Here is a 13020-nt window from a genome sequence, read left to right on the forward strand (position 1 = left end):
GTCTTAAACGCGGCACTCGTCACGGTTGCCCTTTAAGTCCCTTACTCTTCGATTTGGCTATAGGACCACTTGCCATTGCGTTTCGTAGGTGTATGGAAGTGATGAGGATTTGGAGGGGAGGTGTTGAGCATAAAGTTTCCCTTTATGCTGACGATCTTTTACTTTTTATCTCAAACCCGACTACCTCCTTACCCTTAATGTCTTCACTTCTTAATAAATTTAGTCAGCTTTCTGGTTATAAACTTAATTTACATAAGAGTGAACTCTTTCCAATTAATAAAGAATCACAAGCTTTAGTGACCTCCCTTTCAAAGTAGCTAACAATCAATTCACTTATCTTGGTATTACAGTAACAAGGAACTTTAAGAATCTTTTTCAAGAAAAATTTACCAATCATCTAAATTCTACAAAACAGAGTTTGACACAGTGGTCACCCTTGTCTATGTCTCTTGTAGGTCGTATTGAAATATATAAGATTATTAAGGGATTGGACACATTAGAGGCAGGAAGCATGTTCGGATGTTGGGGGAGTCCAGAACCAGAGGCCGCAGTTTGAGAATAAGGGTTAGGCCACTTAGTTGAGGAAAAACTTTTTCACCCAGAGAGTTATGGATCTGTGGAATACTCTGCCTCAGATGGCAGTGGAGGCCAATTCTCTGGATGCTTTCAAGAAAGAGTTAGATAGAGCTCTTAGTGATAGCGGAGTCAAGGAATATGGAGAGAAGGCTGGAACAGGGTACTGATTGAGGATCAACACACATCAAAGTTGCTGGTGAACGCAGCAGGCCAGGCAGCATCTCTAGGAAGAGGTACAGTCGACGTTTCAGGCCGAGACCCTTCGTCAGGACTGGGTTTGTTGTTTGTTGTTTGTTGTTTACTGATTGAGGATGATCAGCCATGATGACAGTGAATGGCGGTGCTGGCTCAAAGGGCCGAACAGCCTACTCCTGCACCTATTGCCTATTGTCTATTGTATTAATGTTATTAAAATGTATATCCTTCCTAAATTTTCAGTCTTTACCAATTCTTATTTCTAAAGCTTTTTTTGATGGGTTAGATTCTATTATTTCGTCCCATCTATGGAAGGCTAAACGCCCTAGACTTAATAAAGCTCACCTTCAAAAATCTAAAATGGAAGGTGGTATGGCCTGCTTAATTTTCATTTATATTATTGGGCAGCCAATATTCGTTCTCTTATTTTTTGGTCTTTCTTCCATAATAAGTCTGACTGCCCAAAATGGGTGGCAATGGAGTTGAACTCTACTAAGGATCTTTATATTTCTGCACTTCTCGGATCCACACTCCCTTGTCATTTGCCTAGACTTATTGTTAATCTTCTTATCAGACATACTTTAAGAATATAGGCTCAGTTTAGAAAATTTAATGGTCTTCATGGTTTCTCTCTCTCTCTAGCCCTATTTTACACAATCATCTTTTCCTACCATCTATGCAGAACTCAACATTTTACGATTGGTATAGAAAGGGTATTAGGCACTTTGAAGATCTTTTCATAGATAGTCGCTTTGCAACTTTTCAACAACTGTCTGTAAAGTGCAATCTACTTAATATTCATTTCTTTAGGTATCTTCAAATTAGACATTTCATTAACCCTTTGATATCAAACTTTCCTGAGATGTCTGAGAAAAATGTTCTGGACTTGTTTCTTTGTATCAATCCATTGGGGAAAGGTTTAATATCTGCTATTCAGGATAAGTTAGTGATTTTGAAGCGTGCCCCCTTCGATAAAATTAGAACTGCCTGGGAACATGATCAAAATATCTCCTTATCTGATGTGGTTTGGGATTCAATTCTTAAGACAGTCAATTCAACCTCCCTATGTGCTCGCCACTGCCTTTTGCAGTTTAAGGTTGTACTCAGGGCTCATATGTCTAAAACCAAATTATCGCGGTATTACCCTGACATTAGTCCTGTTTGTGATAAGTGTAAAGGGGCGCAGGCTTCACTTAATCAACCCTATCTCATATTCTTAATTGCCATTTAGAACCTAACCCTCTGGTTGCTCTTTTTGGCACCTTGGGTGTAGTAGACATGCACTTGAGTCCGACTAAATGTCGAACATTATCTTTTGCCTCTCTCTTGGCTAGACAGTTAGTTCTTCTTTGGTGGAGAGATGCTGCCCCACCCACTCACGCTCAATGGATTAGTGATATTATGTCCTGTTTAGACCTTGAAAAGATTTATTATTCACTTCTTAATTCGGACATAAAGTTTCATAAGGTGTGGGGACCTTTTCTTGAATACTTTCATAACTCTTCTTTAGGCTAAGTTTATCTTTTTTTTTGGTATGCTTTAATCCCTTACTTTCAGCTTTTGTTTGTAAGTTATACGGTTTTTTGTTGTGAATTACATTATACTTTTGGTAGTCGGCATTATACTTTCTTTTTTTCTATATATATTTACAGTTCTCTGGGGTTGAATGCTCCAATTTTTTTTTTCTTTTACACGCAGAAATGGTTGGCCTGGGTTTTTTTTTCAGTGGGAGGTTGGGGTGGATACTAATTTTCCATAATTCTATGTTGGGTGCTTTTTTATTGTTATGAATTATATATTGGATTTCTGTTGGTAAGAGATGGAATTACATCTTTAGAAAGAGGTGACATAGGATTAGAGAATGTCAAATCTTTGTGGGTGAAGAATCTGCAAGGGTGAAAATACCATTATGGGAATCATATATTGGCCTCCAAATAGTAGCCAAGTTTGTGAGCAAAGCATGCTGGAAAGGGCATGTAATAAGGGTAATGACACAATTGTAATGGGGGACTTCAATATGCAAGGGGATTTGGAAAATCAGGTTGGTGTCGGATTGCAAGAGAGGGTGTTTATTGCATGCCTATGGGATGGCTTCTTAGAGCAGCTTATGCTTGAGCCTACTCAGGGAAGGTGCCATCTTAGATTGGGTGTTGTGTAATGTTCCACATTTTATTTTGGAGTTTAAAGTAAGGGAACCCTTAGGAGGCAGTAATCATAATATGAGTGAATTCATATTGCAATTTGAGAGGGAGAAGCACAAGTCACATATATCAGTATTGGAATGGAATAAAGGGAATTACAGAGGCATGAGAGAGGAGCTTGCCCAGGTTGATTGGAGGAGGATACTGGTGGGTTGACAGCAGAACAGAGGTGGCTGAAGTTTCTGGGAATAGTTCAAAGCACAGTATAGATATGTATCACAGAAGTAGTTCTCAAATTGCAGGGGTAGGCAACTCTGGCTGACAAGGGAAGTTAAGGACTGCATAAAAGCTAAGGAAAGGCCATACAATGTAGCAAAAGTGAGTGGAAAGTTGAATGATTCGGAAGTTTTTAAAATCCAACGAAAGGCGACTAAAAAAGTGATAAGAAGGGAGAAGATGAAATATAGGGGCAAACTAGCCAATAATATAAAGAGGATACTTGAAGGTTTTCAGTTATATAAGGAGTAAAAGGGAGGTGAGAGCTGATATTGGACCACTGGAAGACGAAGCTGGTGAGGCAGTAATGAAGGACAATGAAATGTCAGATACGCTTAAATACTTTGCATTAGTCTTTACAAGGCCATAAGATAATGGAGCAGAATTAAGCCATTTGGCCCATCGAGTCTGTTCTGCCATTTCACTATGTCTGATACATTTCCCTTTCAGCCCCAACCTGTTGCATTCTCCCCATCTCTCTTCACACCCTGACTAATCAAGAATCTATAAACTTCTACCTTAAGTATACCCAATGACTTGGCCTCCACAGCAACGAATTCCACAGATCCACCACCTCTAGCTGAAGAGATTCCTCCTCAACTCAGTTCTAAAAGGACAACCCTCGATTCTGAGTCAGTGCCCCTGGTCTTAGACTCCCCCATCATAGGGAACAACCTCTCCACATCCACTCTATCAAACCCTTTCAACATTCGATAGGCTTCAATAAGATCACCCCTTATTCTTCTGAATTCCAGTGAGTACAGACCCACAGCCATGAAATGTACTTTGTATGACAAGCGTTTGGATCCAAGAATCATTTTCTTACACCTCCTTTGAAACGTCTGCAACGTCAGTATATCCTTTTTTTTAGATAAGGGGCCAAAAACTGCTTGCAGTACTCCGTGAGGCATTACCAGTGCTTTTTAAAGCCTCAACATTACATCCTTGCTTTTATAAAGCCTTAACATTACATCTTGCTTTTATAAGACTATGAGGCATAGGTGCAGAAGTAGGCCATTCAGCCTATCGAGCCCGCTCCACCATTCCATCATGGCTGATCCCAGATCCCACTCAACCCCATACATCTGCCTTCTTGCTATATCCTTTGATGCCCTGACTGATCAGGAGACGATCAAACTGCCTTAAATATACGCATGGACTTGGCCTCCACCGCAGTCTGTGGGAGAGCAATCCACAGATTTACAACCCTCTGGCTAAAAATATTCCTCCTTACTCTGTTCTAAAGGGTCACCCATCAGTTTTGAGGCTGTGTTCTCTAATTCTGGATAACCTCACCATAGGAAACTTCCTCTCCACATTCACCCTATCTAGTCTTCTCAACATTCACTAGGTTTCAGTGAGATCTCCCCGCCTCCACATTCTTCTAAATTCCAATCAATGCAGGCCTGAAGATGCCAAACCTCATACATTAACTTCTGCATTCCTGGAATCATCTTTATGAACCTCCTCTAGACTCTCTCCAATGACAACGTGTCCTTTCTGATATATGGGGCCCAAAACTTTTGCCAATTCTCCAAGTGCGGCCTGACTAGTGACTTATAAAGGCTCAGCATTATCTCTTTGTTTTTATATTCTATTCTCCTTGAAATAAATGCCAACATTATATTTGCCTTCTTTACCACAGACTCAACCTGTAAATTAATCTTCTGGGAGTCTTGTACAAGGACTCCTAAGCCCCTCTGCACCTCTGATGTTTGTACCTTCTAGATAATAGTCCACACTATTGTTCCTTTTACCAAAGTGCATTATCATACATTTCCCAACACTGTATTCCATCTGCCAGTTTTTTGCCCATTCTTCCAACCTGGCTAAGTCCTGCTGCAATTACATTACTTCTCAGTATTGCCTACCCCTCAACCTATCTTCATATCATATAGTCTAGTCTGCCTGAAATGAATGCTAACATTGCACTTGCCTTCCTCACCACAGACTCAACCTACAAATTATCCTTATGGGAATCTAGCACGAGGACTCCCAAGTCCCTTTGCATCTCAGATTTTTAAAATTTTCTCTCCATTTAAAAAACAGTCTACCATTATTCTTTGACCAAAGTGCATGAACACACACTTCCTAATACTATTTCAGCTGCCACTTCTTTGCCTATTGTCTTAATCTATCTTAAGTCCTTTGGTAGCCTCTCTGCTTCATCAAAACTAACAGCCCCCTCCACCTACCTTTGTATCATCCGCAAACATTGCACAAAGCCATCAATTCTGTCATCCAAGTCATTGATATATAACATTTTAAAAAGCAATACCAACACAGACTCCTGTGGAGCATCACTAGTCACCAACAGTCAACCTGAAAAGGCTCCCCTTATTAACTGCTTTATCAATGCTGGTATGCATCCTGTAATACTATGGACTCTTACCTTGTTAAGCAGCCTCATGTGTGGCACCTTGTCAAAGGCCTTCAAAAAATACTGGTACACAAGATCCACAGATTTTATCCTGCTTTTTGTTTCTTCAAAGAATTACAATGGATTTGTTAAACAATTTTTTTCCTTTTGGAAACCACGCCTTCTTTTTCATTTGAAGTTGCACCAATGACATTGCTAATGCCTTCACAATCTCTTCACCCACCTCTTCCAGAACCCTGGGGTGTATACCATCTAGTCCAGGTGACTTAACTATCTTCAGACCTTTCAGTTTCGAAAGAACCTTCTCCCTAGTATTGGCAACTTCACACACTTCTGCCCCCTGACACTCTGGAATTTCTGGCATACAGTATAGACTGATGCAAGATACTTACAGTATTCAGTTGGTCTGCCATTCCCTTGTCCTCCAGTACTACCAATATCTCCACTCATTTCTCTTTAGACTATGTATTTGAAGAAACCTTTGGTATCCTCTTTAATATTATTTGCTAGCTTACTTTCGTATTCCAACTTTTCCTTTATGATATTTTTAGTTGCCTTCTGCTGATTTTTAAAAGTTTCTCAATCCTCTAACTTCCCACTAATTTTTGCTCTATTATATGAACATTCTTTGGCTTGCTCTGCACCTTAAATCCTTATTCTTTTATCTTTTCCTCATCTGCACCAAATAGTATCAACATAAGAATCAACTCCATTTCTCTCTCCATAGTTACCACTGAAGATTTGTTATAGTTACAGTTTCTCTTTCTATCTGTTTTGACTAAATTATTGGTCATTTGCCCTAACATTATTTTTATCTCCAGTGTCAGATTTGGTTTGATAACATTCTAGTGAAACAAAATCGAGGGACAATTTAAATAGAGTATATTGTTACTGACAACTGCATATTTTGAGGGGTTTCAACATAGTGGACACTTACCTTTGGGTTCCAAAAAATAATTATGTACCAGGATTTCATTCTTTACTCCTTCTGGCTACAGAAAGAAAGAATACAGTAAATATGTAAAGATTTGGTTTCTTCTAGGTGTTCATTTACTATAAGAGTTATTTACTCTGCATTCCATGCAACTGTCCATGTAATACACCTCGGTTTATATGTGTGAGAGCTCAGAGCTGACTGATAATAGATTTCAGTATCCCCTTCAACACGATTCAACTCTAGTGTATAAGACACTGCAAGGAGCGACACAGGTCCATCTTCTTCTGCAGGTTCCATATCATCAGACTTTGAAATATTTCACCATTCCTTCATCATCACAGGCTAGAAAAACTGTTTATTCATTAACAGTGAATTCAACAAAATACTTAGCAACTGCTGGATTATCCTTCTGCCCAATCGCCACTCCTTAATTATGTTCCCAGGAATACTATCAAATGTTCAAGTTTGTTCAAATGTTTGCACTTTTCAAATTTAGATTTTGAGCAATCCAAAGGTTTGTATCAGCAGTTCAATACTATTTCAGACATCTGACCTGATGTGAAACAAATCTTTCATAATCACTTACGTTGCTGGATGTTGGAAGTTTAATTATTTGGAACTTACCACTACTTGGAGCTGCTTTTTTATTCCATCAGTCACAAAGACATGCATAACTGAGGCCTTGGCTTCAATTACTATTTCTCCCTCAGTCAATGGAACTATAACATAAGGCACCACAGTAGATGATTGCTCAGGAATAGTGACTTTAACAGAATATCGTTTTGTTGGTTTTGCATTGCTGCACAGCTTCTCATTGTATGGAAACTCTACACGAACCTGGAATTTTAAAAGCGCCAAAAATGTAATAACAGTAAATGTAAAAACAAACTTCTCTCAGTATCACATCACTATGTCATGAAAGGCTTTTCCAAATATATCATTAATGGAAGTTAGCATGAGTCCTTGGTAAAAGATTCCTTTGCAATTCATTTGAAGAAAGCGGGCCAGTTCTGCGACCAATATGTTTGCTTCAAACAACATCATGAAAGCAATTTATCCACCTATTACCACATTGCAGTCTGTGGGCTCTTGCTGTGTGTGCACTTGTTTTGTGCTTTATACATTTTAATCATGAATAGGTTTAGATATACAGCACAGTAACAGACCCACATGACTAAAAACCCTACTAACCCATACATCTTTCAACTGTGGACACAAATCACAGTACCCGGGGTAAATCCACACAGTCACAGGGAGAATGTTGAAACTTCTTACAAAGAGGGGTGGATTTGAATCCAGATTGCTGGCGCCATAATAGCATTTTGCTAGCCGCTACACTACTGTGTCTCCACACTAACCTTCAAGCAATCCAAAATTGACTGTAAAGCACATTGTGTTGCCCTAAGATTTGAAGAATCCATATGTAATTACATATAACAATATTACATAATATATAAAAATGAATATAGCAGCATAAATAATAGTTTAATGACAGATGGTTGATAGTAGAAGATCTATTTTCAATCCAGTAATCTCAAGCAACTAACAATTAAATTCTTCTAATAGATATTCACTAGCCTGGGATCAGCAAGTAGTCTTAAAGGAAAAGATTTGAGAACTGGCTGAGAAACGTAAGGCAAGGTTCTAGAGCTACCTCCCAGGATGGATGCTGTGTCCATAAGACTATAAAACCATAAGACAAAGGAGCAGAAGTCAGCCATTCAGCCCATCGAGTCTGCTCCGCCATTTTATCATGAGCTGATCCATTCTCCCATTTCGTCCCACTCCCCCGCCTTCTCACCATAACCTTTGATGCCCTGGCTACTCAGATACCTATCAATCTCTGCCTTAAATACACCCAATGACTTGGCCTCCACTGCTGCCCGTGGCAACAAATTCCACAGATTCACCACCCTCTGACCAAAAAACTTTTTCCGCATTTCTGTTCTGAATGGGCGCCCTTCAATCCTGAAGTCATGCCCTCTCGTACTAGACGCCCCCATCGTGGAAAACAACTTTGCCACATCCACTCTGTCCATGCCTTTCAACATTCAAAATGTTTCTATGAGGTCTCCCCTCATTCTTCTAAACTCCAAGGCTGGAAAGAGGCACAAGCTTGGGATCAGAGATCCGCCATTTTAGCATTGTAGAAAGAAATTGATTCTCTCAAAGAATTGTGGATCTTTGGAATTGGCCACCGTAAGTTGCATAGAAGAGTTGATTCCAAGCTAAAGTCGACAGATTTTCAGAATACAATGGGATTGGAGAACACAGGGAACCGACCACGGTGACGCGGTGGCAAAATCTGTAGAGCTGCCAGAAACCTTGGATCAATTTCAACATGGTTACTTTCTGTGCAGAGTTTGCACATCCTCCTTGTGATTGCAGGGCTTTCCCCTGGGACTCAGGATTCCTCCCACATCACAGACACACTGGCTGGTAGCTTAATTGGCCACAGAAATTGCCCTTATCATGTAGGTGTGTGGTAGTATCCAGGAGGAGTTGGTGAAAATGTGGAGAGAAACTAAATGGGATTAACGAATGATTAGCACAAGCAGGTGGTTAATTATCAACACAGACTCTGTGAGACAAAGACCTGTTTCCCTGACAGATCTCTCTATGGCTCCAAGCTCCAATAAGTGGTGGATCATAGAGCGGGCTCAATGACTGCTTGGTCTATCCCTATTTTATTAAGATGAGATGGACTTCCACTTCTACTTTTTGGCCTGAAATTTGTGTAATAGCATAGAATCAAGTGCAGCGTGCAGAGTGAACCTCATACTCAGTACTCGTGTTAGAAACCAATAAAATATTCTCACTTTCCTGTTGTCTCTCAACTCTGTTAATGAGCATGCAAAGTTTTGCTCAACTTTACAAAAACATCTGAATTTATACAGCAGTTCTAAGTTACAGAACACCTATGGGAAACTAGCAAGCAGGGATTCCGTAATGTAGGCAACTACCCATTCGTTGGCAGGTCCTTGAAGTGAAGATATCCAATTCACAGCAGCTCTTTCATCCAGGAATAGCACACAGAACTACAGAATCCAAGGTCCCAAGTACTAAATGGCTTCTGCACCCAAGTTCTTCACTGTTTGGTCAATATCTGGAGACTTGAATCCAGTGACAACAGAATCCATGATGCAGGACCTGAGGGTCTTCACCAGGGATCCAACAACCAACTAGTTACCCGCAAAATACACAATGATTACTTTAATGAACAAATACAACATATCCCAGAACCATTTGCAGGCATTATAGTATATTACTTTTTAGATGTGGTCACTACTGCAATTTCAAAAAAGTTAGCAAATAATTTAGCAAGCTGCTGCAAAGAATGCAAGAAATCATCAGATCATCTGTTTGGGAATAGTGTTCAGGGTGGGTGCAACGTTTGATGCACACATATCTCTAGATTTCTATTTCCCAAATTGTCTTTATAATGTCGTGCTCTATTTTATATTTTTGTTCCTCATTCGTTCAAATGAAATTGAGTCACGAGTGTTAATCTGAAGGGTCTGTAGTTACAAGTATTCTTGCACCATTTCTTGAACATGGATGTAACATTTGTTATTTTCCATTTCCCTGCTTCCTCCCATATCAATGAATATTTAGAACAGCATGTTTCCAGCTTTCTCCAAGCCTGCTTCTTTGTGAAACATAGGATGTAATTCAATGGGACCTAGTAAGCTTTTCTTCTAAATATAACTGGACCTTCTATCATATTTCAACCTTCATATACCTCATTTCTGCTCTCTTGAACTGTCAATATATTAGCATTATTTTTCTCAACAAACCTTCCAATATTAATTGTCACAATTTTATCCACCAAACGTAACCCATTCCCAATAAGGTCCATTCCAATCTCTTATTGCCTGTGTATGACTTGTATGCCAGTAGAATAATGCTGAATTACCTACTCATAATGTCTCTTTGCTTGTCGCGATTCCTTCTTTATTTAATGCATTCAGAACTTGAATGTATATGGAATAGATCATGCACCCTCTGTTATTTAATGATATTCTTCTTCTCCCTTACACTGAAATGAACCTCATAATTGTTTCCCTGCTATTTCATGTGCACTGCCTGTAGCTGAAATATCTCATTAAAGATTTCACACTTTTCCTATCAACACGTTTCTTTTCCTCTCAACCATTGATGCCATTTATTCTAGCTAAGCCATTCCCCCATCTCATTGAAGTTGGCCATTTTCCACTTTATGAATTCCACTGTTCTTCCTTGCCTTCTCCACCACTAACCTAAATATTATGATAATAATGACCACTCACCAAAATAGTTTCCCATTGGCATGTGGCCCATCTGTCTCACCTCATTCCCTGGCACAAAGATGGCAATGCCTCCTTCAATAGGCTAAAAAGATCACCTGAACACATTTCAGTATTTTCTTCTCTTGATTCTAATTATCCAAATGGTGTAATATTGAAGTCTCCCAATATTTATGGTCTTTGCATATAGCCCTTAGTCAAAGTCATAGAGAAGTACAGCAGAGAAACAGGCCATAGAGAGCCAGTTAAACTGCCTACCCCCATCGACCTGCACCGGGACCATAGGCCTACATACCCCTACCATCCACGTACCTATTCAAACTTCTCTTAAACATTGAAATCACTGCACCACTTGCAGTGGCAACGCGCTCCACACTTTCACAACCATCTGAGTGACGTTTCCCCTCATACTCCCTTTAAATTTTTGACCTTTTACCCTTAACCCATGACCTCTAGTTTTAGTCCCACACAACCTCTGGAGAAAGCCTGCTTGCATTTACCCTATTTTACCACTCATTTTTTAAATATTTCTATCATATCTCCTCTTAATCTTCTACATTCCAAGGAATAATGTCCTAATCTACTCAATCTTTCCATACAACTCAGGTCCTTCAGACCCGGCAGCATCCCTGTAAATTTTCTCTTTACTCTTTTGACATTATTTACATCTTTCCTGTAGGTAGGTGACCAAAACTGCACAGAATTCTCCAAATTAAGCTTCACCGATGTCTTATACAGCTCCAACATAACATCCCATTTCCTTAGTCATGCCCCTGGTGGAGATTGCATCTTCCATATCCTTCTCCCTATTTGGAGTTCCATAGAACTTCTCCAGCATTAGCTTAGTACACCTTTTCCTTCTGAGCTTTAATTGATCCTGTCCACCGATTTCATATTCATGTACATTGACTTTTGTCTAATATCTGTCTCACCATTTCATTTAAAAGCAGTTCTATATCCTCTTGATGTATCACTGTCCTCGTCAACCATTTCAACATTCCCCCGACTTGCTTCCTATTCTCTATCCTTCATCTCTGTTTAACATCTCCTGTACTGCTGTAGCCATTTTGTTCACTGACCTGCGTTTCTCAGAGATTCTAACTTACATTTGTCTTGTTCAGATTCTTTCATGCCCTTCAGACTATCATTTGTCCTCTTCACACCCTACAGCTTCATGCAATGCACATCTACTGTTCCCTCCACTCCACCAATGGTGAACACAAGACAACATGATGACAACATGATTGACAACAAGCTCCCTACACGACTTCCTTGTCCATTCATACCCCCCATCCCTTCCCACCGATCTCCCTCCCGACACTTATCCTAGTAAGCAAAACAAGTGCTACACATGCCCTTACACTTCCTCCCTCACCACCATTCAGGGCCCCAGACAGTCCTTCCAGGTGAGGCGATACTTCACCTGTGAAGTGTCAGCTGGGGTGAAATACCACGTCTGGTGCTCCCGGTGTGGCCTTCTATATATTGGTGAGATCCGACGCAGGCTGGGAGACCATTTCGCTGACCACCTACACTCTGTCCACCAGAGAAAGCAGGATCTCCCAGTGGCCACATATTTTAATTCCACGTCCCATTCCCATTCTGATATGTCTATCCATGGCCTCCTCTACTGTCAAGATGAAGGTTGGAGGGACAACACCTTATATTCCATAATCGGTAGCCTCCAACCTGATGGCATGAACATTGACTTCTCTAACTTCCGTTAATGCCCCTCCTCCCCTTCGTACCCCATCCATTATTTATTTATTTATTTATTTATTTATTCCCGCCCCCCCCCTTTCTGTCTCTCTCTTTTTTCTCCCTCTGTCCCTCTCACTATAACTCCTTGCCTGTCTCCTTCCTCTGGGCTCCCCTCCCCCTTTCTTTCTTCCTAGGCTTCTCTTCCCATGATCCTCTCCCTTCTCCAGCCTCGTATCCCTTTTGCCAATCAACTTTCCAGCTCTTAGCTCCATCCCTCCCCCTCCTGTCTTCTCCTATCATTCCGGATCTCCCCCTCTCCCTCCCACTTTCAAATCTCTTACTAGCTCTTCTTTCAGTTAGTCCTGACGAAGGGTTGGCCCGACACGTTGACTGTACCTCTTCCTATAGATGCTGCCTGGCCTGCTGCGTCCACCAGCATTTTTTGTGTGTGTTACAACATGATTTTGTCTGTTTGTATGACCTTCCAGAAAATTTAAATCTTTTGCCTCTTCACATTCAATCTCTGAT

General features: G+C 40.3%; 1 protein-coding gene across 1 annotated transcript in view; it reads right to left on the minus strand.

Moving 5' to 3' along the window:
* Positions 1-13020, minus strand: part of LOC134340378 (complement C3-like) — a 265235-nt gene that overhangs the window by 92094 nt on the left and 160121 nt on the right. Inside the window, exons 21-22 of the mRNA XM_063037558.1 lie at positions 7130-7342; positions 6506-6560 (exon numbers count right to left, since the gene is read on the minus strand). Coding sequence (XP_062893628.1) covers positions 6506-6560; positions 7130-7342 — 268 coding nt within the window. The remainder of the gene's footprint in view (positions 1-6505; positions 6561-7129; positions 7343-13020) is intronic.

This window comes from Mobula hypostoma, chromosome X1 (assembly GCF_963921235.1).
Source record: "Mobula hypostoma chromosome X1, sMobHyp1.1, whole genome shotgun sequence".
Classification (NCBI taxonomy): Eukaryota; Metazoa; Chordata; class Chondrichthyes; order Myliobatiformes; family Myliobatidae; genus Mobula; species Mobula hypostoma.